Genomic DNA, 25,701 nt, shown 5'->3' with positions numbered 1-25,701 from the left:
AGCGAGTCCTCGTCATCTGTAATCTATTATCGACTTTTTTCAGGCACTCCTTGTTATTAAAATCCCAGTTATTGCTGATATGCAGAGTAGGTTTGACATTGAATCTGAAAAGCCTGATAAAAATGGTGGGTTTCAGAGCCTGTTTGGGTTTTCTTTGTTAGAATCTACCCTCTTTCACCACCTCCACCTCTTCCAGTTTCTTATCTTCTGTCTTGGCAGACGAGAAGTTTTAATGAGTTGTTTTATTGCCTCCTTCAAGGGAGCGCCTCCCTCCTGGCAATCACACCTTTCATATTTCAGATATTTAATATTTCACCTTCAAATCTTCCTCATACAAAGAAAATCTCCACAGGTTCAAGCTGAATTTCTGGAGGACTTTTATTCGTATAATTACCTCTCCAATAAGATTGTGATTTGGGGCAATTTGTTTCATCTTCAAAGTAAAAAGTAAAAATGTTGATAACATTTGCTTTGTTTTCTTGGAATGCAAATGGAAATGATGCAAGCTTCTGCTTTCCAGATGTTTTCCTCGGCTGCACTTGATTGGAGTTATTTCCAGGAAACTGTCTAATTTTTTAACTACAGAACATTTGGTTTGTTTTATATTCCACTGTGTGTATTAATGCATATTTGAGGTTTTAATTGTTAAAAATTTTGTCTCATCCGACCAGAGTCTACATGTTTCCTGTGTCCCATTCAGCTTTCTGCTGTAACCAATGTCCTGTTTGCAGATTCTACCCTAAATGTATGCCACACTTTTCAGATTTTTAGTGTGTTTTCATACTTGATAGTCTAATACAGTCGATTCAACTGAGGACCAAAGTTACGTCATTTGTCACATTTTCCGCTGGTAGGGTTCTCCTTCACATTGCACTGTCAAACAAACCAAACCTTGAAAAACTTGTTCCCCTCCTCGCCTGTGGGGGCGCTGCACCAAGAACTACTAAAGGAAACTACATGTGCAACTTCCTTTTCTCGCATTGTAAACATATATAGAAAATGGCATAGATAGATGTCATGTTGTAACACATTTTCTTTGGTTTGGGGAACAAACTCCTGCCTAAGATCAGTAGCCACACAGGCACACCCACTAGAAGGAAACAAGCACACCCAGTGTAACACTTTAATTCTATTGGCTGAGAGGTTGCCAGGTGACTGTACTTCTTTGTTTCATGTGTGAGCAGAAAATGATTTAGGAGTGAACAGAGAGGTTTTCAAGTGGAGATTTGATCCCAGCAGAGAAAAATTTTGAGCGTGAGGAGAAAGATTTTGCAGACGTTTTGGGTACAAGCACTCCAAGTTTTGAGAAGAAAGACATTAATTCCTGCTTTCAGACTGAAAATGAGTGCTCTCAAAATGGCAGAAAAATTCCCCCATAGTAGCATCAGATTTTAGCTGTTGTAGGATTTGTCTTTCGTATTTTGGAAAAAGACCACAAATCCATTTCTCTCTCTAGCACTAGCCGGAAGTGCACTGTATTCCACTTCCTGCTTTTGGAGCGGTCTCTGGTCCACATATGCATTGAAACCACACCAGAGTTCACTTCAACCAAACAGAGGCTGAGGTTTTTAGGCAGACCAGATTTAGCTGTTTTGGTCGATTAAGCGTTCTCGCCTCACGAAACGAACCAGACTTTCAAGTCGAAGGAACCTTAGTCCTATTAAATCACACTAAATGATGGTGATGTGAACAAACATGAATCATTTTCCTTCTGCTTCAGAATGAAGCTCTACTTTTTGTTCTGTCAATAAAATCTAACAGAATATGGACTAGTTTAAGCAGTGTGTGACATTGGGGGACTCTTTCACTCCACCCTGCCGCATGCTTATTCAGTTAGAGGCTTTTTGTGTTGTGGAAATTATCCCTCCATGTCCTTCTGCTCTCCATTTAGTCAGGTTAGGGAGCCCAGCGTCTACCTCGGCTCCACCAAGCGCCGCCGGTCCCTATGGGAACCCTAAGGGCGTAGCTAATGCAGCTCAGAGGCTAGCATGGTGATAAATTCACAACAAAGCTTTTTTTTTTTTCTTTCTGGTAAATGAAACTACCACAGAGGTTGAAGGAATGAGAGGTGAGAGGCAGAGTGAGACGAAGAGAGAGGGGGAGACCCGGTGTGATGAAAGGACATGTGGCCCACTGTGACAAATGTTCGCTCTGCATGCGATTCATCACGGCCAAGAGGCTGGGGGAGCAACCCAGGCTAAACCAGCGCAGCGCATCATACAAATGCATTCCCAGATTGGTGTGTTTGTCTTTAAATTTACAAAATAAAGTCCTAAAGAGCTCATAGAGTGAAGCAGTTATTCCTTTTATCGCTTTAATGCCAGAATGTTGAGGAAGTTTCTAATAGTGATGTAAATAATCCAGAACAGTGAGGATGCGCTGCGTCTTTGCCCAGTGGTTTCCAGCCATAAAAGGTAACGATCCCTAACATGAAGCCGTGATTAATTGTAACAGATTAGGAAGGGTACGCTTCAGGTCCGTCTTGCAAGCTTTTACAGCGACCCGCAGCCCTATTTAAACTGTAAAAACTGGCTTTTCCACAGTCGACCTTCAGAAAAGAGCTTAGTGTATGCTAGGAGAAAGCTTAATTTTAACAAAATGAAAGTAAAATGTCCTCACGAGTTCTGTGATTTACTCCGTCAGACACCGCTGTAGCCGCATCACACTTTGCGGCTATTTTTGAAAGTGAAAACATTTGTCACTGTCGTTTCAAAAAGCACTGGCATGGCACATTTTTCTGTTTAGCTGCAAAGACCAGCAGGTTTAATGGTTAAGTTTGGATTTTTATGTTTTTGTCGCATTTGAGCTGCAGTTAGCTCTGTATGTATCCAGTCAAAGTACAAAATGTTTTTAAAGAGACAGCCAGGTGATATTACTGGTCAAAAAAAGTCATTGATACGTCCTAGGATGGTCTGTGTATTTCTGTTAATGAGTAAATAAGTTTTCATAGAATAAATGAAGATGCATTTGTTTAATATTCATGGAAGTAAATAAACAATATTTCTATAAAGATGTCTTATTTTATAAATAAGTAAAAACAAATTAAGATCTGAATAATCAACAAATATTCTTCTTGGAATAAAAGTTGTATTTAATACGACTTTATATTTTATAAAAATATTTCATACTTTAACAACATGACAAATATTTTTTATAAATTAAATATTTATTTTTAAATTTAAAAAATCATTAATATTTTTATTAGTAAATATTTTATTTATTTAATAAATATATTTTATTAATATTTATTAATGTATATTAATAAATATTTCCATTAATGACAAACATATATGGAAAAGTTTTTCATGTTTTTATATTTTTCTGAGTTTTGACAGACATGTGGATTTAATTTAAGTTGATTTATTTAATACATATATGTTCATAAAATAATTAAAGAAATGCATAAATATGACAGTGTATCTATTAAGTAGATAAAAGTTAAATACGAATGTTTTATAAATACATTATGCAATAGGCAGTTAGTTATTCATGATATAAATTAAATAAATAAAAATAAATATGAAGATTTGTGCGTTAATAATTCAATCTTAGAAATAATTTAAAAAATAGATAAAATCAAAAAAGAACTATTACAATTATGTAAATGTCTCAAATTAACTCTTTTATAACTGAGTTTATTTACAATAACTACGTATTTTTAATGTAGCCATCATAAAACTGTATGATGCAAATATTTCTCATTTTCTGTTCTTCGTCTGCAGAGCAGCCACACTAATCTAAACTGAAAGTTGTGAAAGTGTGCAGTGAAGTCTCTGAATTGGTTTGTGAGAGAAACGCTCGTATTCTGGAAACGTCTTTGTTTAATAAGGTTCATGAAACTCAAGTCGGAATGAAACATGCAGAAAGGTTTGACCTGATCTGAAGGAGTAATCGCCAGTGTGAGTCTCCAGTTTTGAATTTCCTTCATCTCAATGGAATAACAACTGAATTATTTCCTGCCCACATCTCCAAATTGGCGAAAAGAGAGCGACCTAAAATGGACTAGTTCGGTTGCTTGAGTGACATTCTGGGAAAATGTCCTCGAATCAAAGTTTTTGATTGGTGTTCTCGCTCTTTGAGCGTTTTTGGTTGAAAAATAAAAACAACTCTGAAATTGTGATTGAAAATCTGACCATTGGCTTATTCAGAATGCCATCGGAAAAATATTCCGCCCATTTAAATTAAAGACCACATCTGCAATGTTTTGGCAACTCTCACATGGTGGATGTTCAGATAAAACAAATGAGAAATGTCATCTCTTTTTTTTCATCATGTTTTACATGCAGAGAACAGGATGAACTCTGCTGCAGGAGCCTGACCACTTACCTACAGCATTCAGGGTCTGAGGGCTGAAACTTGTAAATGTGTCCCTGATTGAACCCAGATATCCATCTAAAAGTGGCACTTAGTGGCATTTTTCTGCATTTGGTTGTTTTAATTTGTCCTAGAATCATTCTGAATCCATGTGGATCCCAGTGGAAAGGAGGAAGCAAATTATAGACTCTTTACAACTACGTCACTTAATCATTCAAGGCACCATGACGGACGTTGGAAGTGAGGGACGGGAGTATTGAACAGAGAGTGACAGAAATAGTTTTCCAAATTAGTTTTTTCCAGTTTATTCATGGTTTCTAATTTGTCTGTGAACGTAACACTCCTGGTCGGGGCTCATAGACCGCGGTGTTTACAACAGTTGGAAACGGTTAGCTTAGAAACCGACCCGTACCTCCCCTCTCCTGACGTGTTGATTAAATTAACGACTTTACCTGAATTCACACCACATGATTTATGTCATCATGTCAAAAACTGTGTTTTTCCTTAAACCGGAGCGTCATTAAAAACGAACAGAAGGCGAGATGCTAACCAGTTTTTTTCCATACATGCTAGGCTACATGACGGTGGGGCACTGTCTCCATGGTTACTAACGGTGAGGCACACGTTCTACTTAATATTTGATATTTTTCTAATCACACTTACATATAAAGTAAATGAACGTTAGTCTAATTACCTTGTAAAAAATGTAATTGTTATTGACGGCTGAGATCCAGCACCACCGTATCTTTCCTCATTTAAAGTTACACAGTCAAATGACAAGTTTGGTTTCTAACTTTGTCTGTTTGTGCTGCCAGTCACGGCGTTTCCTATAACCATTTTTAAAGTGAAATCAACTGAATAGAAACAGTTTTAGGTTACAGATGTGCCTTTTTAGACAGGCTTTAAAAGAGCGCATTGGTTGTTTTGACGTCCGTCATGGCGGAGGGGGCCGAGTTTTGAAAAAAAGTGACGTGCAAATGGACTTTAGTGCAGGTCATTCTGGGTAAATGCAACTAAAAAAATAAACCCGAGCGTTTCATGTCATTTCTTTCATTTGTTCTTAGAGCAACGACATCGGCCAATATGTCCAAAACATAAGGGCAGATCTATTTAGTCTAGTTCTGTTTTTGTGCTTTGAGTGATGTCATGCTTTACAGTTTATTTTAATTCCTAACGCCAAACTATTTGAATGAAAGTTTGTTGTAGTTTATTTTTTGGAAGCTTTGGAACGTTTAATTAGCTTTTGAAGCTAATTAAACATTCTGTACTGGTGAGGAGTTATCAAATAAATTTATTTAGTAATTATTTTTTTTTTTTAAAGAAAAGTTTTAAGCACTGATTTTCTGTATCGAATCTGTATCAGCAAGATATCGGTATTGGAAATGAAAAAACTGGATCGGTCCCTAACTTTATTCTTATAGTTTAGTTCAACCTTGTCAAACCCAAATGTTCATTCTTTACCCAACTCTGCCACTCTTTCTACTTTAAACAAACTTCCACCTGTCAAATACAGGGTAGTTCTTCAATATGGCAATTCCAAATAATAATGTTATTATATAGAAACTGGCATACAGGCCCGAATCCTCACCCTTCACACCAATTTAAAATAATGACAGGAGCCTGATGACATTTGAGGCCCATTCGGGATCATTTCCTCTCGGCTTTCTACTCTGACCGCCTCCTGCAGTGGAAGAAGTGCATTGTGGCGCCGATTTTTCTCTCCAGGTTCCCACTTCTCCCGGTGAAAGGAGTCGCGGACGTGGCAGTGAAATACTCTGCTGGAGCTGTCCATTTAGCGGCGCTGAAATCCATTTCAGCTCAGCCTGGCTCTTAATGGTGCCCGGATCAGTACTGGGAGCTGTCCTCCTGCCTGGTTGCTGAGACGTGTTAGTCATCTGCTGGCCTTTCAGGCGGCGGCTGGGGGGGTTTGGCTGTGTGAGCAGGTGCTGCTGTGTGGAAAGCGTGTTATTATTCGTCTTGTAGCAGGAAGTGTCGGGCCTTGAAGAGGTGATGTTCACCCGCATCCGTCGCTTGTCATCTCCTCAAAGAGCGCGTGAGATAGCGCCATTAATCACAGTTTCTTTGATTAGGCTGTGTGGAAATGACAAAAAGCGGGTTAGTGCTGCACTTTAGGCCCGTCGCCTCATCGCTGAAATGTTTCTGCTTTCTCCCTCAGATGCGCTTGAAGATAATTTCAAGTAGCTATTCACAGTGGGATCAGTTTTCGAGGCGCATTATGAGATGCAAAGTAAAAAGTATGAATCCTGAGAAAATCCAATTTATTTTCTTTCTTTTTTTATTTTTAGCACAAAGCAGCTGTCGTTGTCATGACAATGGAGCCCCTTTTTAAAAGGAGACGACGTCTGTGTGTTTTTAATACCATTTCATTAGACGCAAGTTGAGAATAAAAGCGAAGTGTTGGAGAGAGGAGCAGAAACTGTACGCCATGCAAACTGAGTCAGAACTCAAAATAATACATTGCAGAAAAATTATTTAATGTCTAATTCAGGTAGGTGGCAACAGAAAACTCAGTTTTAGCACCAAATTAATTAAAAGCAAATTAATAAACACAGAAGCCCAAAGTGCAACAAATCTTTTATTGTCAAATATTTTTGACAATTGCAGTTATCTATTTGTGGCAGCAGGTGGCATAGCTACTATTTTAACAAACTAAGTAACTTCTAAAATGAAAAACGCAGATTGTCTATGATTTTTTTTTCATAGAATATATTTGATAAAAATGCAGCTTGAGTGGGTGCTGTGGCAGCAAAGAGGCAAAGCACCACCCAGGTATTGAGGCCTTAGTCCTCGTGGCGGTAGTCGCAGGTTCAATTCCCAGCCTGGCGACATTTGGCGCATGTCTTCCCTCTCTCTCATTACCCTCTGTCCTGTTGGATTACTTTCAAATAAAGGCCACTAGAGCCAACAAAACCTGAAAAAAAATGCAGCTTGAGGCGCTGAAATACCTAAACCCAAAGCTGCATAACTACAAGGCAGCCAATCAGAGAACGACATTTATTTTCTTTGATGCTGATTGGTTGTATTATAGATGTATGTATGTATTGTGAGGATATCTTGGTAGGATGCTAACAATCTAAATAGAATAGGCAAGTATAAGCTTTGGCTTCAGCCTATTCCTTTTTGGTAAGTTATGGGTTTGTTTACTGTTGGGTTTTTTTGTCTTCTGTGTTTAATGTTGACAATTTACCAAAAAAAAAGTGAGTTGACTGAATTTGGAGGACCGTCTATATTAATCTCAAAATAGTTTCCATTTTCCACACTAATGCATATTAACCCTTTCATGCATGGATTATGTCACTCTGATTTTCTCCGTTGTGGGACAATAAAGGATATTTCTGTTCTACTCCATATCACCATCCATGTAAATCCGTTTTCATGAGTGATATTTGTGTTTGCAGAAACATCCTGCGCTCTTTTTGCGCTGCAATTTGAAGACGGAGTAGCTAGCAGGTGCTAAAAAACTCGAGCAAGTGAATTCATCCTCGGGTCTTATTTCCCCGTCCTGAAAAGACATTTCTGCTCGTTTCTGCTTCACCGACACAGCTGTGCACCTTGGCCTATTCCCCGAAACAGAGGCATGACTTTGTTGATACTTCACAGCTGAGTGGTGTGAAGTATCAGTCATGCCTGGCAGAAAGTGCTGTATGCTGACAAGGAAAACTGCGTGTCTGTCTGGATGTTGGTGCCAGGAAATGTCGCAGTGTGCAGGAAGGCTATTCGCGTGGAGAGAGCAAACAGGAGCTGATGGAAAAGAAATTGCTTACTTCCCATATTCTAATGCTTGCCATCATACGTCAAGCAAATACAAGGAGAAAATTGAAGCACAGAGAAGCGAACACGCCATTTACAGACCTCTGGGGTAATGTCAGAGCCAATGTAGTCGTTTCACTGCAGTGTAGAGTGAGTATTTTTGGCTGTATGAGAGTTTAAAAATTATATTTTAAGAAAACAAAATTCATGCTTTTTTAACGAGTTTTAGCCCCAAAAGTTGTGGCATGAAGAAAAACCTTTTGTGTCTGAGCCGATCCGTTAGGCGTCTCTTTTACCCAGAGCGCTGGGGACTCGCTGCGTTGAAGGGATTGATGCAGGAGTAAAATAAATCTGATAGATGGCTTCAAACAGAGCGTTTTCTGGCAGAGTGTAACTGTTTTTCTTTCCTTCTCCAAAAAAAGAAAAATAAGTATTTTTGGATTTTACTTTGTCAATCAGTGGGTGTGTCGGGGCACGTTTCCTTCCTGTGGACGGGTTTACAGAAGAGCGTGACCTTTGAATATCAGTGGAAACGACACAATGCAAAATGTTATTCAACTCAGTTTGGCTTTTTGCTACCAAAATCCAGCCCATGCAATCATTTTTGATGGCTTTTCAGATCCAGACATCCTCCCTTTCTGAACTTTCATCCCTTTTTTAAAATTTTTTTTTATCCTGATCCATTTTCTTTTGATCCCTTTTGCCCTCGGATTGAACGTTTACTACATTCACGTCACGTAATAGACACCAGATATCCGACGAGTCAGTTAGGAAATCTCTTGGCTGCGCTGAAGCAGCGTAGGTAGACATACGAGACTTGAATGCTGCAGGGTTAATTGGAGACGCCACTTAAAGTAACGCCAATCATCTCTATTAATGCACCAACCCTGCTTTTTTCCCCCCCTCCCCTTCTAGAACTGCAGCCCGAGCCAAACAAAGAATAATTGTTCATTATTTGGAAATTAAAGCGACAGTTATTGAGTGCATTGAAGCTTTAATTAGGAAAAAGTGCTTTCGGTTCAGGAGGTCTGGCAGCTGGATGCCGTCGGTGAGCGAATGATGAGGCAGGATGAAGCGGATGGCTCCATTCGCCCGGGCGGTTTGGCACCATCCTGCAGTTAATTCCCGACTTTGCTGGATCGTGTGTTTAAGCGGAGCCAACCCGGCAGCATTCATCACCGCCACGTCTTCTCCATCCGTCACCATCAGTCCCGGGAAGTTTGTATACCGACTCCAACACAAACCACTGAGAGGTGCTTATTGTCTTGCCCGGCCGCCGCAGTCCTAGCGCATTCGTCACGAGCCAAAGGGCAGCGGCCGAAAATGGCCGTCATTAGTTTGCAGCTGATTGATTGGCTGCTGAGGGGCCGTTTTGGATTCATACATCATCCTTACCAGGGAGTGAGTTGCAGAGGTTTCTTCAACTCGGTTGCTTTTATTCCTCCTCATTCATCAGAACTTTGATTTATTCTCAGCAGCCTTTTCCAGAGGATACTTAACAACCCTGAACGGGAGCGGATCATCTGTTGTGAAACTGTTTCAGAAAAATACCAAACATAGTTTTGGTGTGATGGCCTAGTTGATGACCTTTGATGCAAGCTCATTTTGGTGATACAACCGGATAACAACCCAAATCCCACCATCAAGTCGACGTCCGAATCGCTTAAATCAGGGTGTCAAACTCATTTTCGTTTTGGGCCAAATCAAGATCATAAAAGCTCTTAAAGGGCCGGTTGTGCCAGAATGTACTGATAAAATCTGTTCGCAAACTGTTGAAATATCATTGAATTCTTAAAATTAAATATTATTGAACATCTTTTCAGTCCTTCCAGGATTTTGTGATTATTCTTGTGATTTTTTTTTTTTGCAATAAACATCAAAGTTTTGTGTTTATGGTGCTGATTTAGAAATATTTGCGATATTTGACCTTATTTATGACTGTAAAGGCAACTTTTTGTTACTCGCTGTATAGATCATGGACTGTAATCTGACATCAATTAAAGATAAAGCAGTGGTTTAGTACAAGAAAGAAAGTTTTTGACAATTTTTGAGAAAAATCTGCAATAAACTCCCAATTACAAGTGCAAAACATTTGGGGATTTGTTGATTTTTTTTTGGGTGAATTTCCATGATAATTCTCAATAACTGGAGAGACTGATTGATATCATTTGTCAGTAAACGGATAAAAACTACATTGATTTGATTTAGAACAAAATATTTAAGCACACTTAGTGTTTAGTCTAGAATCTAGAGGGCCACATAAAAAGCTACGTCGGGCCGGATTTGGCCCACGGGCCTCGAGTTTTTTACACATGTGCCTTAAATTAATTTGCAGTATTCAGTAAATCTCGATAGCTGTTGTTTTTAGGGTGCCCTCTTACCTGAAAACTGAATTTTGTGATATAAAAATGTATGGATCTAGAACATTTATAAGACTAACAAACAAAAACAGAAGAAAGTTGTAGAGACAAATACTTTCCCAAAATGTCAATATTTTATATGAACTGTTAAACTAGAGGAACAGAAAGAGTTCCAACTTTCTAATGTGATGTTTCAGTGAGTCTGGTGTAGAAAGAGCGGTTCATGGTCTGACATTTTAATGAGCCGTCTGGGTTCAAAGAGGCGTGTTCCCCAACATGGAGCGAGCTGCAGGATCTATAAGAGCAGACAGAAGCCCGCTCGGATTTTCACTTATAACTTTCCACTGCTGGACAAAATGTTCACAAAAGAAAATCTCACATTTGGTGCACAAATATCCAGGAAACAGGTGAGATACAAGTGGAAGATATGCAAACTGCAGTTTGCAACTTTTGAAAAGAAAAAGCTGTTTATGAGACATAATCAAATTTTATTTGTATAGCACATTTCAGCAGCAAGGCATTTCAAAGGGCTTTACATCATAACAAACACAGAAACACAATGCAACATGGAATCGACAATCAAAACACCAAGTCAGATTCCATCAATAAATTTGTAATTGATTATGTTTCAAATACAACTCTAAACAAGTGGGTTTTTAGTTGAGATTTAAAGGAAGTCAGTGTTTCAGCTGTTTTACAGTTTTCTGGAAGTTTGTTCCAGATTTTTGGTGCATAGATGCTAAATGGTGCTTCTCCTCGTTTGGTTCTGGTTCTGGGGGTGCAGAGCAGAACCAGAAGACCTGAGAGGTCTGGAAGGTTGATACAACAGCAGCAAATCTTTAATGTATTGTGGTGCTAAACCATTCAGTGATTTATAAACTAACAACAGTATTTTAAACTCTATTCTTTGAGCTACAGGGAGCCAATGGAGGGACTTTAAAACTGGTGTTATGTGCTCTATCTTCCTGGTTTTAGTCAGAACGCGAGCAGCAGCATTCTGGATCAGCTGCAGCTGTTTGATTTGTTGGACAGACCTGTGAAGACGCCGTTACAATAATCAATGCGACTGAAGATAAACGCATGGATGAGTTTCTCTAGATCTGGCTGAGACATTAGTCCTTTAATCCTGGAAATGTTCTTCAAGTTATAGAAGGCCGACTTTGTAGCCATCTCTATGTGGCTCTGAATGTTCAGGTCAGAGTCCATCACTACTCCCAGGTTTCGGGCTGATCGCTGGTTTTTAGTTGTAAAAACTGAAGCTGTGCACTGACTCTAGATCTGTAATTCTAGATCTATAACTCTAGATCGTTCCTCTTTAGGTCCAAAAATAATAACTTCAGTTTTGTTTCTGTTCAGCTGGAGAAAGTTTTGGCAACAACCAATCAGAGCCAAGAGGAGGGTCTTGGCGCTGTCAATCATCCTTGTATACATGCCGCTAAATGTGCTAATGGTGGAGAAACAAATTATTGTTACAGGAAAACAGTTTCTCATTGGTAGCTACTCTAACTAGCCTGACGATTCGCAATAGGCTATGCTAGCTGTAGCATCCGGATGGGGGATTGAGTAACACCAAATCAGATTGTGATTGACAGCACTAAGACCCGCCTCCTGGCTCTGATTTGTTGTTTCTAGTTAGAGCAAAGCTTGATTTCCCCCCGCCCCCAGATTGTCTGTTTCATAACATACTGTCATGGTGACAGTTTCAATAAATATGTCAAGAGAACATACATATATATTTTTTTAATAAGAGTTACATACTTTAACAGCTTAAGGTAAAAAAAAAAAATTACTTCATCTACAATCAAAATTTTAACTATTATCAGAACAGAGTTTTCGGCAAAAGGTTTTTGCATGGGATAAATTCTTGGTTTTGCTCTGTAATGTTTGCAGAACTGCAGAGTAAAATAATTTTTCGCAGGCCGTTGTGATTTTCCATGGAAACCTCCCAAGCCCTTGGCTGATTCACCTGGAATGCGGACCTTAAAGATGAGCTCGTAAGGCTTGACTGCATTTTTTTTAAAGAGCTGACAAGATTAAAACCATGCAGAAAAGCTAATTATTGTGTCCCTTCTCCTTTTTTATCCTTTAAACCGAGCAGACGGCATCTGGAAAATGTCCACGCGATGAGGAAAGAACATAACCTGCGATAGTTTTTCCACAAGTTGGCGAAATCTCATCCAAGGGTAACTGAAAGTGCTTGATTTCCGCTGAGACCTTGTTTTGTCAAGAACAGCTCATTTTTAAATTCTTGCATGTTTGGCCCCGCTGGTCACATGAAACAACAGATATTCTTTCGGGACTCGGAGGTAATTGACTTCGCCCAGTCTCCACCTGACTTTAATTAACAGAGCGGCACATTCAGCTGCAGATCTGCTGTATACAGGAGTCCTACTGGAGAGTTGGGGTATTAATTAACTCTAAGTACATCTCAGAACAAATCAAAGTAAGTCATTTCCTCCCTGTGTTTAACGGAGATTGTACAACACCTCCTGCAGATGTAATTAATAGAACGAGCCGTGAAAAGACGCGGGGTCCTTATTGGGGAAATGCTGACGACATGGGAGGCTGTTAAGATTTAATTTGGTGTTAACATTTTTTTTTCTACTTCCTGCCAAGATTTTATAACTAGCTAAACTTTGTTTCAAGCCGCCTCCTTCTTTTTAATAGTCATCGACTCCCTCCACATGATTTGTTTTTGCTGTTTGGTTCCAATTATTTACAGAAGTGAATTTGAGCCAGCATGTTGGGGTTTGATTAGGGCTCTGTCCAAACTAAGTAGGATAATTTACGCTGTGTTTCAACCCCATATACATACAAGCTGAGTGTTTGGTGAAAATAAGCCAGATTTTAAAAGAAACCTCATGTTTTTTTAGTGAGCTCATGCAGACTGAACAGCCAAGAATTATTGAAATAATTAGAGTCCCAGTGTGTTTCCACAATTTAGCTGTTTTCTGACTTGTTTTCTGTTACACCTCCAAAGTAAGTTGAAGAATACAGAAGAGAACGATGGCCACTGAAAACATAAAACGTCAGATATCTTGCTGAAAAGTCAGTTTTGTCTTATTTCAAGTGTACTAGAAACCAGAGCAAAACCAGTTGGTAAGATTTTGTGTATTTCACAGTGACTGTTTTGAGCAGCTTGATCATCTAAATAAACAGAAAGAGAAACAGAAATGATCTAAGGTAAGGATGATAATCTGATTTATTCAGAGTGCATTCACATCAGCCCTGTTTGGTTCGCTTCAACTGGACTGAAGTGTTTTAGCCCAGAAATTGTGGTTCGTTTGGGAATGTGTAATTGCGCACGAAAAACTACAAACTTGAGGCCACAGTTTGGTTGAAGTGAATTCTGGTGCATTTCAAATGCATTATGTGAACACTCCAAAAACAGGAAGTGGACTTTAGAGCAGAGCATTCTGGGTAAATGCAACCAAAACAAACATGCACATTTGGAGTGGTTGGAATAATTGCACTGTCATGACGTGCTAAAGACAGAAGAGAAATCGTACAACGGCTAAAATCTGATGTCGTTCCATTTTTGTTTACATTCCATGAAGAAGGAAGTTTTTTTCCTGCTGTTTTCATCTGTGGTTCTTGGTGCAGCGCCACCACAGGCGAGGAGGGGAACAGCGTTTTCAAATATTTTGGTTCGTTTAACACAGTGCATTGTGAAAGCTGAAAATATAGCAAATGTTCCAAATCTGGACAATCAGGTGTGAAAACACATTTAGATGTAATTCTGTAGTAGCAGTGTGTTTAGCTAGCAGTGGGCCCCCAAAGGAAGTTGTGCTTTGGACCTCCAACAACCTTGGTTCGCCCCTGGACGTCATAAATATTCTCTAGACTAAAAGCATAAACATTACGGTGGAGTTTCTTCACTCAGCTCCCCTCTGCTGATTTGCGAGCCATTCCCGCGCGCGTGCGCAAAGTGCGGAGGCGCCGGGTTGTGCACGCGCGCGTGGAACATCGAATGTCTCGCGCGGAGTCCCGCATGAAGCGTTTAAAGCGGAGATGCGCGGCTTCTCTCTGCCTCTCTTTCTCCTCCTTTTTCTCCACTGACTACTGAATCTTTCCTGCCTCCCTCTTTTTTTTCTTTTCTTTTTTTTCTCTCCCTCTTTCTTTTTTGTAATTTCGCACCTTGACTCGGTGCCCGGCTGCCTGCAGGCTCCGCGAATAGACTGTTTTCTTTCTGAACCTTTCTCTGCCGGTATTTTTTCCCTCTCCTCTTGGCCGAGAGGGGAACAACAGTTTGTCACCCCGCGGTAGGGAACCATGACCACGGCGAAGGAAGGCAATGCGCCGTCGAAAGCGGCTCAACAGCAAGACCAGGTAGAGAGAAGCTTATTTATTATCCCTCTGCACATTTACCTGCGCAGGTTTTTTATGAGTTCCCCCAGCACTGTTGGTAGGATTTATATGTTACTCTTTAGGTCGTTAATTGTAAAATTACCCTGCTTATAATATGCATTTACAGTTAGAGGCAATTTGGAATTGCTGTCTGCGGAGTTGTGCATCACGACTGGATAATTTCCACACTTTCCTATAAAAATGGTTATTTTGTCATTATCTTTTGCCATGCATTGACGCTTTTTCAGTGACTAATGTATTTCCATCACCTCTCAGCTGAACACGCAAACGATCCCAATCAAGCCAACTTTAATCAGGCTTGCAAAACTGCTACCGACGATAATGCAGCACATTTTAATTACATCCTAAATATGCTTTTCCTTCAATAGAACTCAATTAACCCGAGTTTCCCTCGCAGGCTGGAGCCTTTTTAACACTGTTGCACGTCTTTGTGATGCGCTGTGGTTCTGTTCTGCTTTCTTCTGATTCCTCATCAGTCTGTCTCTATGGAGCATCTGTTAATGCCCTCTCCACAGGGAAACCTGAGCCTGCAAAACTTAGCCAAATCACACAGGAAATCCGCTTTTTTCTCTCTTCATGATCTAGAAAAAAAGAGTTGTGCTTCAAGGTAGAATATCTGAAAAATAGCACAAGTTTTTGCCTCATGCTAACTTATCTTAAATATTTGAATGCGAAATGAGCCAAAAAGTCAAATTTGTGCATTCTAATGCATCACCATCCTTCTCCGCTGATGCATATTCACATAAATCTGTAGGTCAAAATGCAAAAATAATACTTCCAAATTCTGCTCAGCTCTACTGTCATCTGTCAGCTTTGGATGAAATCTGTCACCTGCTTCTCTAACTGTGCAGAACATGCCTAGGAATGACAGAAAAGGTGACAGGGACATTTGGGTTTTTTATTTATTTATCTGTATTTTTTCTGCTGCCATGTGGGCAGCCCTCCTCTGCTTAGCTGTAGCAGCAAACTGTCAGTCACACCCTCGGAGGAGCTCCGAGATCCAACGACCTGTTCTTGTGTATGCAGCGCACGGCGTCAAGACTTTACAGATCTGGGTGATAGACTGGGAATTTGGAGGACGGCGGAGAAGTGGTGAATTTCAAACTTCCTTATTTGTCAGAATTAAACCAGAATTGCTGGTTGCAGTCTCTTTTTGCTTAAAAAGGCGCCAGTTTCATCCTAAGCTTAATTTCCAACAAAAAGGAAAACAAAAATTAGATATGCCAGAAAATGAAGAAAGATTCTCTCTTGGTTTCTTTTCATCAAGCATTTCCATTTTTGTTTAACTCTAAACTATTAAGGTGATTAAAACAAAATTGGTTGATTTGATAGCTTTTTGATATGGCTCACCACTCAGAGGGGCAAAAACTGTGGAGCGTCATGTTCACTTGATTTAAAAAAAAATAGATATGTCCGGTGTTGACCATGTTTTCTATTGCTTGGATGTGGGGCTGAAACGATTCCTCGAGTGATTGGAGTACTTCGACTATTAAAATTCCTCCAGAAAAATTTGTCTGCCTCAAAGCTTCGTTAATTTGTGTTTTGTTATTTAGCGCACTCTGTTCCGGTCGGGTTATTTCTTGCGTTGTGCAGCGCTCTCACTTCCGCCTAAGTTGTTGACGAAAGCTAAGTGTTGGCAGCATAACGTCGGCCTGGAAGGATTTTATTGACTGATAATGTCCGGGGTTTTGCCGTTTTTCTGGGGACCAATAAGCATCCTTAAAACAGATGAGCGGATAGACTGAACACTGCGGACGGCTGCGCGTTAGGTGATTAATCCAAGTTTAGCTTTACGACGAACTGGAAAATTTATTTCATATCATCCTGGTCTCAACAAATGGGTGGTGGAGCTCATCGTAACGGCATGCAGCTGGTAGATGAGTTTCTGTCTGTGACGAACAAAGGTGTCAAATCCCGTCGCTAACAAACTCAAAAGCTGTAAATGTCTGGGAAAGGTGAGAGTTCAACTATTAAATTGACTGCAGACGAATACATAAAGGAAAAGCTGGAGTACAGACATTTTTTATAAGCGTATTTGTGAGCCTGCCTTTTTATTATTAAATTGAATATAACTTCTGATTTTTGTAAAACTTTTCTTCAGGTTAACTTAGAAAGTGAGCTTTTATTGTTACAAGTTAATTTTCTAAACTACAGAAAAGTTATTGTTTGGGAATCTCAAATGTAAAAAATTGGACAGATGTTATGTGATAGTAATGCTGCCATTATGTTAGATTTACCAATGTTTTGTTTTATCTTCTTTTTTTTTTTTATCCAATTGTCTGATAAGTCTTAAGTCAAGTCTGGAAAACTGTGAAATGTTGTGGCAATAAATAGGAAACCAGATCCTACATTTATTACCAATCAATTGTAATTAAAAAGGTAAAATAATAAATGCTCTTTAGGCTAATGGTGAGCTTTAAGGCTAGCCGTTCCAAAACATTTTTTCCATTATCTAGCATGTCTTAAAGCCAGTACAATATTTTTATTGTTTTAAAAAATCTGACTTGTATACAGTTAATTGTCTAAAATTTCTGCATTTACGATTAAAGACTCTTTGTTTAGTCGTAAAAGCGCTTAGTCATGTTTTATTTGTCTAATTTAATCCTCAACTGTTGCTCTGGCTTCACTGATAAATACTGTAATTTTAAATATTACATCCTAAACCATCAGTTACAGTCCTGGCGTTGGGTTATTAACCTTTTATGTTGGCAGATATTGGAGGAAAAGCTGAAATTGCCTTTTAAAACAAGCATAAAGTGACCTTTTTCCTAATTACTGGGGAAATTAGGAACCTGGCGGAGCTGCTGCGACATCAGCGGGTCATTAGAGTAATTGTTGCTTTCTGTGGATTTTTGTGTCAGCATGACCCTGCAACAAAGTGAAAAATTGCCTTAAAGCAACCTTAAGGTTGTAGAATCCACAGATGTCTATTTGCACACATGTCGACACGCCGGGATTTGAAAACAACCAGAGACCCGATGATTGCGTGAGGTCCTGTTGATACCGGCTGATTGATGGTGTGCTTTCAGGCCCTGTGGTCCAGTTAGAGGGAACACAGCGAGAGGGCAGCTCTCTGGAGATAGCAGCAGCAGCTCTTCTGTAATCAACAGAGCTCTAACACTCATTAGTAAAACAAGGTGGAGGGTGTGAAGGTGCGAGCGGTGGAGCTGAGGTGGGGTAGGTGATGTATCTGCAGAGGCAGGACAGTTGAGACCAATTTATTGCAGCTTTTAAAGATCGTAAGACCAAAGGTTTATGCCTCAAATCTCCCTAAACCAACAGAGTTGGAATGAAAGTGTTAGTGCTGCTGACTAAGCAATGACTTTCAAAAGTTTTGAAAACAATTTCCAAAGGATTTTATTGGGATTTGGATAACAAACCAGTGCAGACTAAATTTGGAACGCCACATAAAAACTGAAAAGGTGTGGCACCAATTTGAATAAAATTTAATTTAGTCTAGAAGTCCTTTACTTATCTAAATTTAACTTTTATCATTCAAGTGTCTTCAAAGAGTCTTTGTGAGACAGACAGATCTCTGGTAGCAGTCAGTCTTGCAGTGAATTTGAAGAAGCCTCTGACTGAAGAGTATGAGTGTTATGCTAACAGCTTAATATCCAGGGAAATTCCACAGTAACATTTTCTGGATGTCACCAGTTTTCTAAAAGCACTGCTAATCCACCTCATTTGCTTTTGTTACTCATTGAATAGTCTGGTTGTATGATTCGAAAGGTGGGCGGGAAGAAAGGATTTCATCCTTTCCATCGGTTATGTTGGATGATAGAGATGGTTTGAACTTCTTTCCTCCAACTTCTCTGGGATTTGGTGTCATAGTTTAGCTGTTATTATTTGAAAATCGGGCTTTGTTTTTACACTTAAGCACCATAGCAACTCCAAAAGTAAAAAAAGCAAGAGCAAAAACCCTTCCGGCTGCACAGCATCCAAAGCCAGAGGGAGCAATTGTTCAAAAAACAAAGCCTCAACCACAATAAAAGTCCACAAATAGAACAAATCAGGATTAACAGAGCTACTCCAACACATTTAGACCCATAAACCACATTTCTCAGGACTTTCAACAGAGACTAAAGTTCTAGGACCTTTTTTCCAAATATTCCCAACTTTGCTTGGGACAAACTGTGGATGAGATTTACCGTGGATTTTTGCAAACAATCATTGCATTAAAAGCAGCAAAGAAAACCAAACATTTTGCTTCAGTTTGAAACTCAGACCTTTTTGGATTGGTCTAAAGCAGATAACCCAAATAAAACACGTTGAGGATTGTGGTGAAACGTGAAAAGGACTATAAATTACATCAAACAGGGTATATTCTTAATTATTTTCAACTTCAAGTCCTCTTTGGTTTAAAAGCGACACTTAATATTCACTTCTGCAGCCAAAACGCCTCTATCATTCAAGCCAATAATCCGCCTTTTCTCCATTTTTATAGCCGTTTATGTGACTGTAAAACGTTGCAATAGTGGCGAATTGTTAACCGCCTGAAGTTATAAACCTGGAGACCGTGGAGGAAGAGCTGAAACGTACAATCTGTCTGCTAGAAGTAGAGTTGTGTAGCATTTCACACCAGCAGAAAAGTAAAGGACTTTGGGAGTGTTTGCAGCCAAGCGCTCACATCCTGCCATGACGGCAGCTTGAGTAACAGCTGAGGGGAGCAGCCTGTGGGTGTTGCTGAATTAAATGGTCATCTCGGGGGCCAGAGGAAGAGAGCAATGATCGACAGAGCCACAGCCGGACTTGGACGCAACAACACTCAGCCTTTTTTAGGTTTTATTGCTGCCATGAGATATGTCCTTTGTTATATTTTATTGCTCTTTGCGGCACTTTACTGAGCTCTCAGCTGTCAGGTATTAAGAACTCGCTTTTTTTACACACTCATACCAACTCGTAGCTTTCTTGGCAATGGCCGACGATGTAAATAAGTTTTCAGTTCAGTTCAGAATGAGAATCTGAGGCGAGTAAAAGGAGTTGCAATGTCACGGCAAAAACACAAAATCTTGGCAAGTATTTTAGTCGAGTTTCTTCTGCAAATATATTGATATAAGACGAAACTAATTTACAAGTAACTGGAACGCCACATGAAAGCCTAAAAAGTGTGGCACCAATTTGAATTCAATTTAATTTAGACCAGAAGTTCTTTATTTATCCAAAACGGAAACTAAATGCTGTCATAACTCAACATTTAGTTTTTTGGCTTCAATTATAGCAAGACATTTTTCAAATGCTATACGGGAAATAATCTGATTAACCCCAACCAATCCAACGATCCAAACAACCCAGGGTTTCCTCCAGTGGATTATAAGCCTGGCGGGCCACCAGGCTTTACTTTTGCCCCCACCAGGTTAAGGATTGTTTATTTTAATTCGTTATAATATTTGCCCTTGTTTAAAACTTTATTGTTGGTGTGCAGGTATTAATCTTCCAATAACACATAATTATCAAGTGATATTTAAAAATTTCTTGTCAACTATAAAACATTTTTAACAAAAAAAAAAAATGGCGGTCATCCAGCGGCCTACCACCAGGTTTAGAACATTTTCTGGAGGAAACCCTGCAACCATGTTAAAAGATGCATTCTGTGGTTTGGAAAAGATGTTTAAAGTGGGTCAAATTATTGGCATCAAGCGGAGAAAACATCTAAGAGGATTACAGAAACCAGTTAAATTGAGAAGTTTACTAAAAACTGGAAGCAAAATGGGGAACTATCTTTTTTTTTTTTTTTTTTTTAGGAAGAAATGTTGTTGATCAAAAAATCCCGCCAGGTTAGTTTTTCTAAAGATCTTGATAAAACCGCTTTTTTCTTGTGGACACAGTATTGCAAATATTAAAATGTACTTTTGTCAAGTAATGATTAGACTATGTTGAACTGAAATTAAATTGGTCAAGCCAAAAAAAGTTACTAAGTGAGCGAGACGTGAATATACGGGTTTTTTGGTAAACAAATTTTGTCACAAACTTTCATTTGGTTTCCACAGAACTGAAAACTGTTGAATTAAGTTTTGTTGTGTTAAATGAAATTGACATAATACAGATTTTTCAGGATTTGATCTGCAGAAAAAGGAGAAATCGGCCAACAAGTGTCTGATTTTATTCCTCCAAAAACGATAAACTGCAGAAAAACCTTAACCCACACATGCAAAGACCTGGCGTCATGTTTTTAGATTGATCATCTCTGAGTTACACTGTACATAAATGTAACATGGGTGTAAATTTTGACTCCCATTTCCCCCATTTTAAATCTCGCGATACTGCTAATATAATACCAGCGATTCTCACGAGATTGTCCATAGCCAATCGCTGTTGGGGTTTGTATCACATGTACCATCACCGCCCATTCGGCTAGGTATATTAGTTGGAGCAGGGAAGAGTGAGATTAGGACGCGCTGGGAGGAGCAGAGCTGCAGGAGCCGACTACATGTACCCAGAAGGAGGTGGGAAAGAAAAAGCCCATTGTGTGGGTGGAAACTGTCCACTGTAAAATTGTGGAATCAAAGGATGGCGAGCTAGAACGTCTGGAATGAAAGACTGCACTTTGTGCTGGAGGACTTCTGCTTCTCCTGCCTGGTGGTAGGAGGCTCCTGCAGCAAACGAACAATTTTAAATTCCATTTTGATCTGACTTCTTGTCAGTTCGGACCTGCACCAAGCACCTCAACGGTTGATTGGGACCTCTAACCAAACCCAGCTGGGGTAGATGAACTAACGGGTGGAGGTTCATGTGGAACTGTGGAACTGATTATTCTTGTTTTCTTTGGTTATTATTTTGTTTTCCCTTTTTCTTTTTTTGTGCATTTCTTTTGTTATGGCCAATTGGATCTTGTAAATATGTATAAATACCCACAATATAAATTCAAGACACCTGCAAACTGCAAAATTTCTACTGTCTGCTCCTTCATGAGTTGCACCTATTCTCAGAATTTCTAAAATTTACTCATTGATCTTGGTGGTTACTATTCATTTACATTTATTGAGAAAAATAATATATTACCTTTTCATTAATATGCTACATTAATACATGGTAATTGGATATTGGGCTTTACTGAGTTCATTTTTTTTGTCCATTAGTGAAAATGTCCTGCCAAACCAGAAGTCAGGGTGACCCGGTAGAGAACGAGGTGGCCACACGCGGAGAGATGTCCTCTGTAGATTAGATTGTTGTGAAAGATTTTCCATCCAAACTCCCTGTAGCAACGGTTCGTAGTGAAATAAAAAAGCATGCAAGAAAGTGTTTGTATTTTACTGTAGTTTGAGTTCCTTGTGAGGTGCCAAATTAAGAGAAAAGTCACCTCAGGGCACATTAAGTTGAAAGTAAACAAACCAATTAAAGTCCAATCAGAAAAGTCTTATTCCCACATATTAAAATGCATTTGCACATTTAACTATAATTGAGTCAACTTAAACAAATAAAGCCCAATTTTCTCAAATTACAATTGAACCCATGAAAAAGTACAGTCAGGACATTAATATTTATATCAAACCAGATCATTAACAGTTGTCTAAGCAATGCAGGAAGAAAAGTCCTGCAGAAACGGATTAAAGGAGCTTTATCTAACTGTTCCAATCAATTGGAGTGATAAAGGAGCAGCCCGAGCTGTAAAGTAACACAAAAACACTCGACTTGGAACACCTGTGGAGAAAAACGCAAAATATGAAGAGAGAAATAAACCTGCTGGATGAAAAACCTTGTGCATCAAGCAGAGTGACCTTTAATCACACATTTAGTCTGCTAAGTGTACAGTATCTGCAATTAAGACAGTATTTCATTTGTTTTTGTACATTGAAGTTACTTGATATATACAGTAAGTTGAAGCAAACGCATGACAAACTGCAGTAAGTTGGAAGAATGTCAGGCCAGAGATACTACAATGCCCCAAAGCAGATAAAAACACTTTGGTGACTCAGTGTGTCTGTCCTGATGCAGGGATTTATGCAAAAAAAATGATCCAAGGTTTGAGTTTTACATTTAAAAGCCTGGAGGGCGTACAAAACCCTATTTGTAAGCTCTGTTATTGACTTAATAACCTGATTCACTTCATTTAATTGAGAAAATCCCATTCAAGAACTTCTCGATTGACAGATGACACAGCATTGCTTCCTAAGCCTCAACATACGTCTGTCAAAGTTGCATGCAACCAGAAACCTGTTGCATGCACACTGTGATGTGTACATAGCTGGTCTTTGTAGAAACAAATGCTCTAGAAGCTGTTCCCAGTGAAGGGAGATGCTAATCTTTTTTCACGTTGGTGTGCATGTGTGACCATGTTTACAGGGCAAAGAGGCACATCAGTTTCATGTTATAAAACAAAACTTGCGATGTTGGATATCATTGGTAAATATTGCGATGATTATCAGTTGCCTATTTTCTCCTCTGTCACTTTTAGCTTCTTTGGTAAAGTCATTTTTGTCCTGTGTTAATATCTGCTACTGTGCGACTCTGTCCAACTAAATATTTCATTTGCTTGAAAATGAAGGTTTATGGCACTACAAATTCATTATTCAACAATTATTTTACTAAAAACAGTCCTTCGCAATGTGGACAGCAGGACTGGAGAACAAATCAACAATAAAATCTGTTGCGATATACATGCGGAAAATATCAAAAGATAACATATTAAATGTGTAGGATATCCACTGAACTCAGATCCAGAACCGCACAGCATTCTGGGAGATGTAGGCAGAGGAAAGGCTTTTGTTGGCTACCTGAGCTAGATTGGTGGTTGAATCAACTAACTCACTCACTCTTTGGTTACCTAGCAACTCACTCACTCTTTGGTTACCTAGCAACTCACTCACTCTTTGGTTACCTAGCACCTCACTCACTCTTTGGTTACCTAGCAACTCACTCACTCTTTGGTTACCTAGCACCTCACTCACTCTTTGGTTACCTAGCAACTCACTCACTCTTTGGTTATCTAGCAACTCACTCACTCTTTGGTTACCTAGCAACTCACTCACTCTTTGGTTACCTAGCAACTCACTCACTCTTTGGTTACCTAGCAACAGCCTGTTGAGTAACATTAAAAATAAAAAAAAACAATGCCGTGGAGTGAAAACTGTGGGTTAAGCAGGAAAGATCAAGTCACAAATTTGGCAGTTAATATATTTAAAACAAATCAATAATTATTGATATCCACTGATCTGAAATGCTTATGTTGTGATGCATTTTTCAGCCATGTTGTCTTGTCATTGATATTGTGATGACGATATATTGTGTAGCTCCACAACTACATTTGTACTTGGAATTTATTTATGATGAAGTTCAAAATATTTAGAACCGGACCAGTGACGGTGTCACCTGCACACTTCAGGTGTTTCATGGTTGGGCGTAGGCGTTTGTGTACAGAGAAGAGTAGCTGGGTGACAACACACCCCTGGGAGACGCCGGTGCTGATTGCTGTTGTTCAGGAGACGACGCCGGTCAGTCAGGAAGCTGGTGGAGGTAAAAGTTGCGTTGAAGTCTAGTCACAAAGTTCAGGTTTGAACAAATTTAGTCTAGATAGTTTTGAATAGTTGCATAACCCTTACCAGATTGATGGGCAGCAACAGTTGCTTCTCTAAGGTCGATCTTGATCTCTTTCCACCTTTGTGGTTTAACACAAAGCACCTGCAAGCTTCAAAAACTTCTGCCTTCACCGACTTGGTCCGAATTGCTGATGATTGGATAATCAAGTGAATCTGATTAGCCGCACCTTGCTTCTCCCCTTCCGGCTTTAATCATGTGGAAGCAGCGAATGTGTACCGAGTTTTCCCATGACGGTATATTTGAGATTCTGCTAAACCTCTCACTGAATATTCCCAGCTAATCTTCAATCTGTGCTTTGTTTGCCTTTCAAGCTCAGGCTGATTCACTTGAGCACATCTCTCTGATGAAATACACAGAATTCATTTGAAACCGCACATCTGATTGGCCACATCAGACTGATTGTGTTTCGTTTTTATTACATCAGTCAGCGGAGGGAAGGAGGGGTGGACAAAACAGATTAGCACAACTATTCTCTTTGAAAATCTCAATAGATAATGCACCAATTGCTCGTGTTTGGTGAGCGCCCTTGACTGATAAGAGGGGATGGAAGATGGATTTAGAGGAGGATTGGATGCCCCTAATGTTTGTGCCGTAGTTCATGCTGAGGGCAATTATGAACAATTGAGCCGTGATGTTGGGGCCTGAAGTGGAGATTAGAGGCGAGATTGCCGAACGGCCACCTCGGCGATCCATCATGATTGTTGTCAGGATTCAAATGTTCTTTGCCGAGACGACTTATGAGACACGAGGGGTGCCTTAATTTTCCAATAAATATTCAGCGTTCGCCAAAACGGTCGAACTAAATGTCACGACAATCCTCTACCTCGTTAATAGTCGATGTTGATGTCAGGTGGGCTGTGTATGTTGGACGTTTTCTGGAAAGAGAGTTCCCAAATATGTGTAAAACTATCTTGTTAAGGAAAAAGGTCAGCAATGTTGTCAGGCTGAGGCTTCAGTGCAGAACATGCATGCATGTTCCACCGAATACTGGAACTGTCAATACTGAGCAATGGATTTTCAACTTATAAGTCCTAAGAGTTTATTTTTAGGAGATGCAAAACAATAAGAAAGGTAAATATATTTAATTTAAATTTGTTGTAATAAACCAACACAGTAGTGAAGGATTGTAAAGTGGAATGAAAATGACAAATTATTTTTTTTAAGCAAAAGAGGAAATCTTTACTATGGAGTATTAGAGCCATACTAAGAAAAAATACAATAAAATTACAAGAATGTAGTCGTAATATTCCAAAAATTAAAAGTCAGTGTTTTTGATGGAGTATTAGGGCCATACTGCGAAAAAAATAAAATTATGAGAACAGTCAAAATATTACGAGAATGAATCCATTATATG

At 39.3% G+C, this 25,701-nt stretch overlaps 1 protein-coding gene across 6 annotated transcripts in view; it reads left to right on the top strand.

Annotated features, from left to right (window-relative positions):
- Window positions 1–25,701, top strand: part of dpp6a (dipeptidyl-peptidase 6a) — a 289,142-nt gene that overhangs the window by 157,250 nt on the left and 106,191 nt on the right. The window contains exon 1 of one of the 6 annotated variants that reach the window (XM_044103996.1): window positions 14,399–14,774. The exons of the other annotated variants lie outside the window; for them this stretch is intronic. Coding sequence (XP_043959931.1) covers window positions 14,718–14,774 — 57 coding nt within the window. The 5' untranslated portion in view covers window positions 14,399–14,717. Of the gene's footprint in view, window positions 1–14,398; window positions 14,775–25,701 lie in introns of those variants that run through there. 6 annotated transcript variants of the gene reach the window in all.

The sequence above is a fragment of the Gambusia affinis genome, linkage group LG21 (genome assembly GCF_019740435.1).
Source record: "Gambusia affinis linkage group LG21, SWU_Gaff_1.0, whole genome shotgun sequence".
NCBI lineage: Eukaryota > Metazoa > Chordata > Actinopteri > Cyprinodontiformes > Poeciliidae > Gambusia > Gambusia affinis.
The sequence above is the reverse complement of the archived record's forward strand: the minus strand, read 5'-3'. Positions and strand labels throughout refer to the sequence as shown.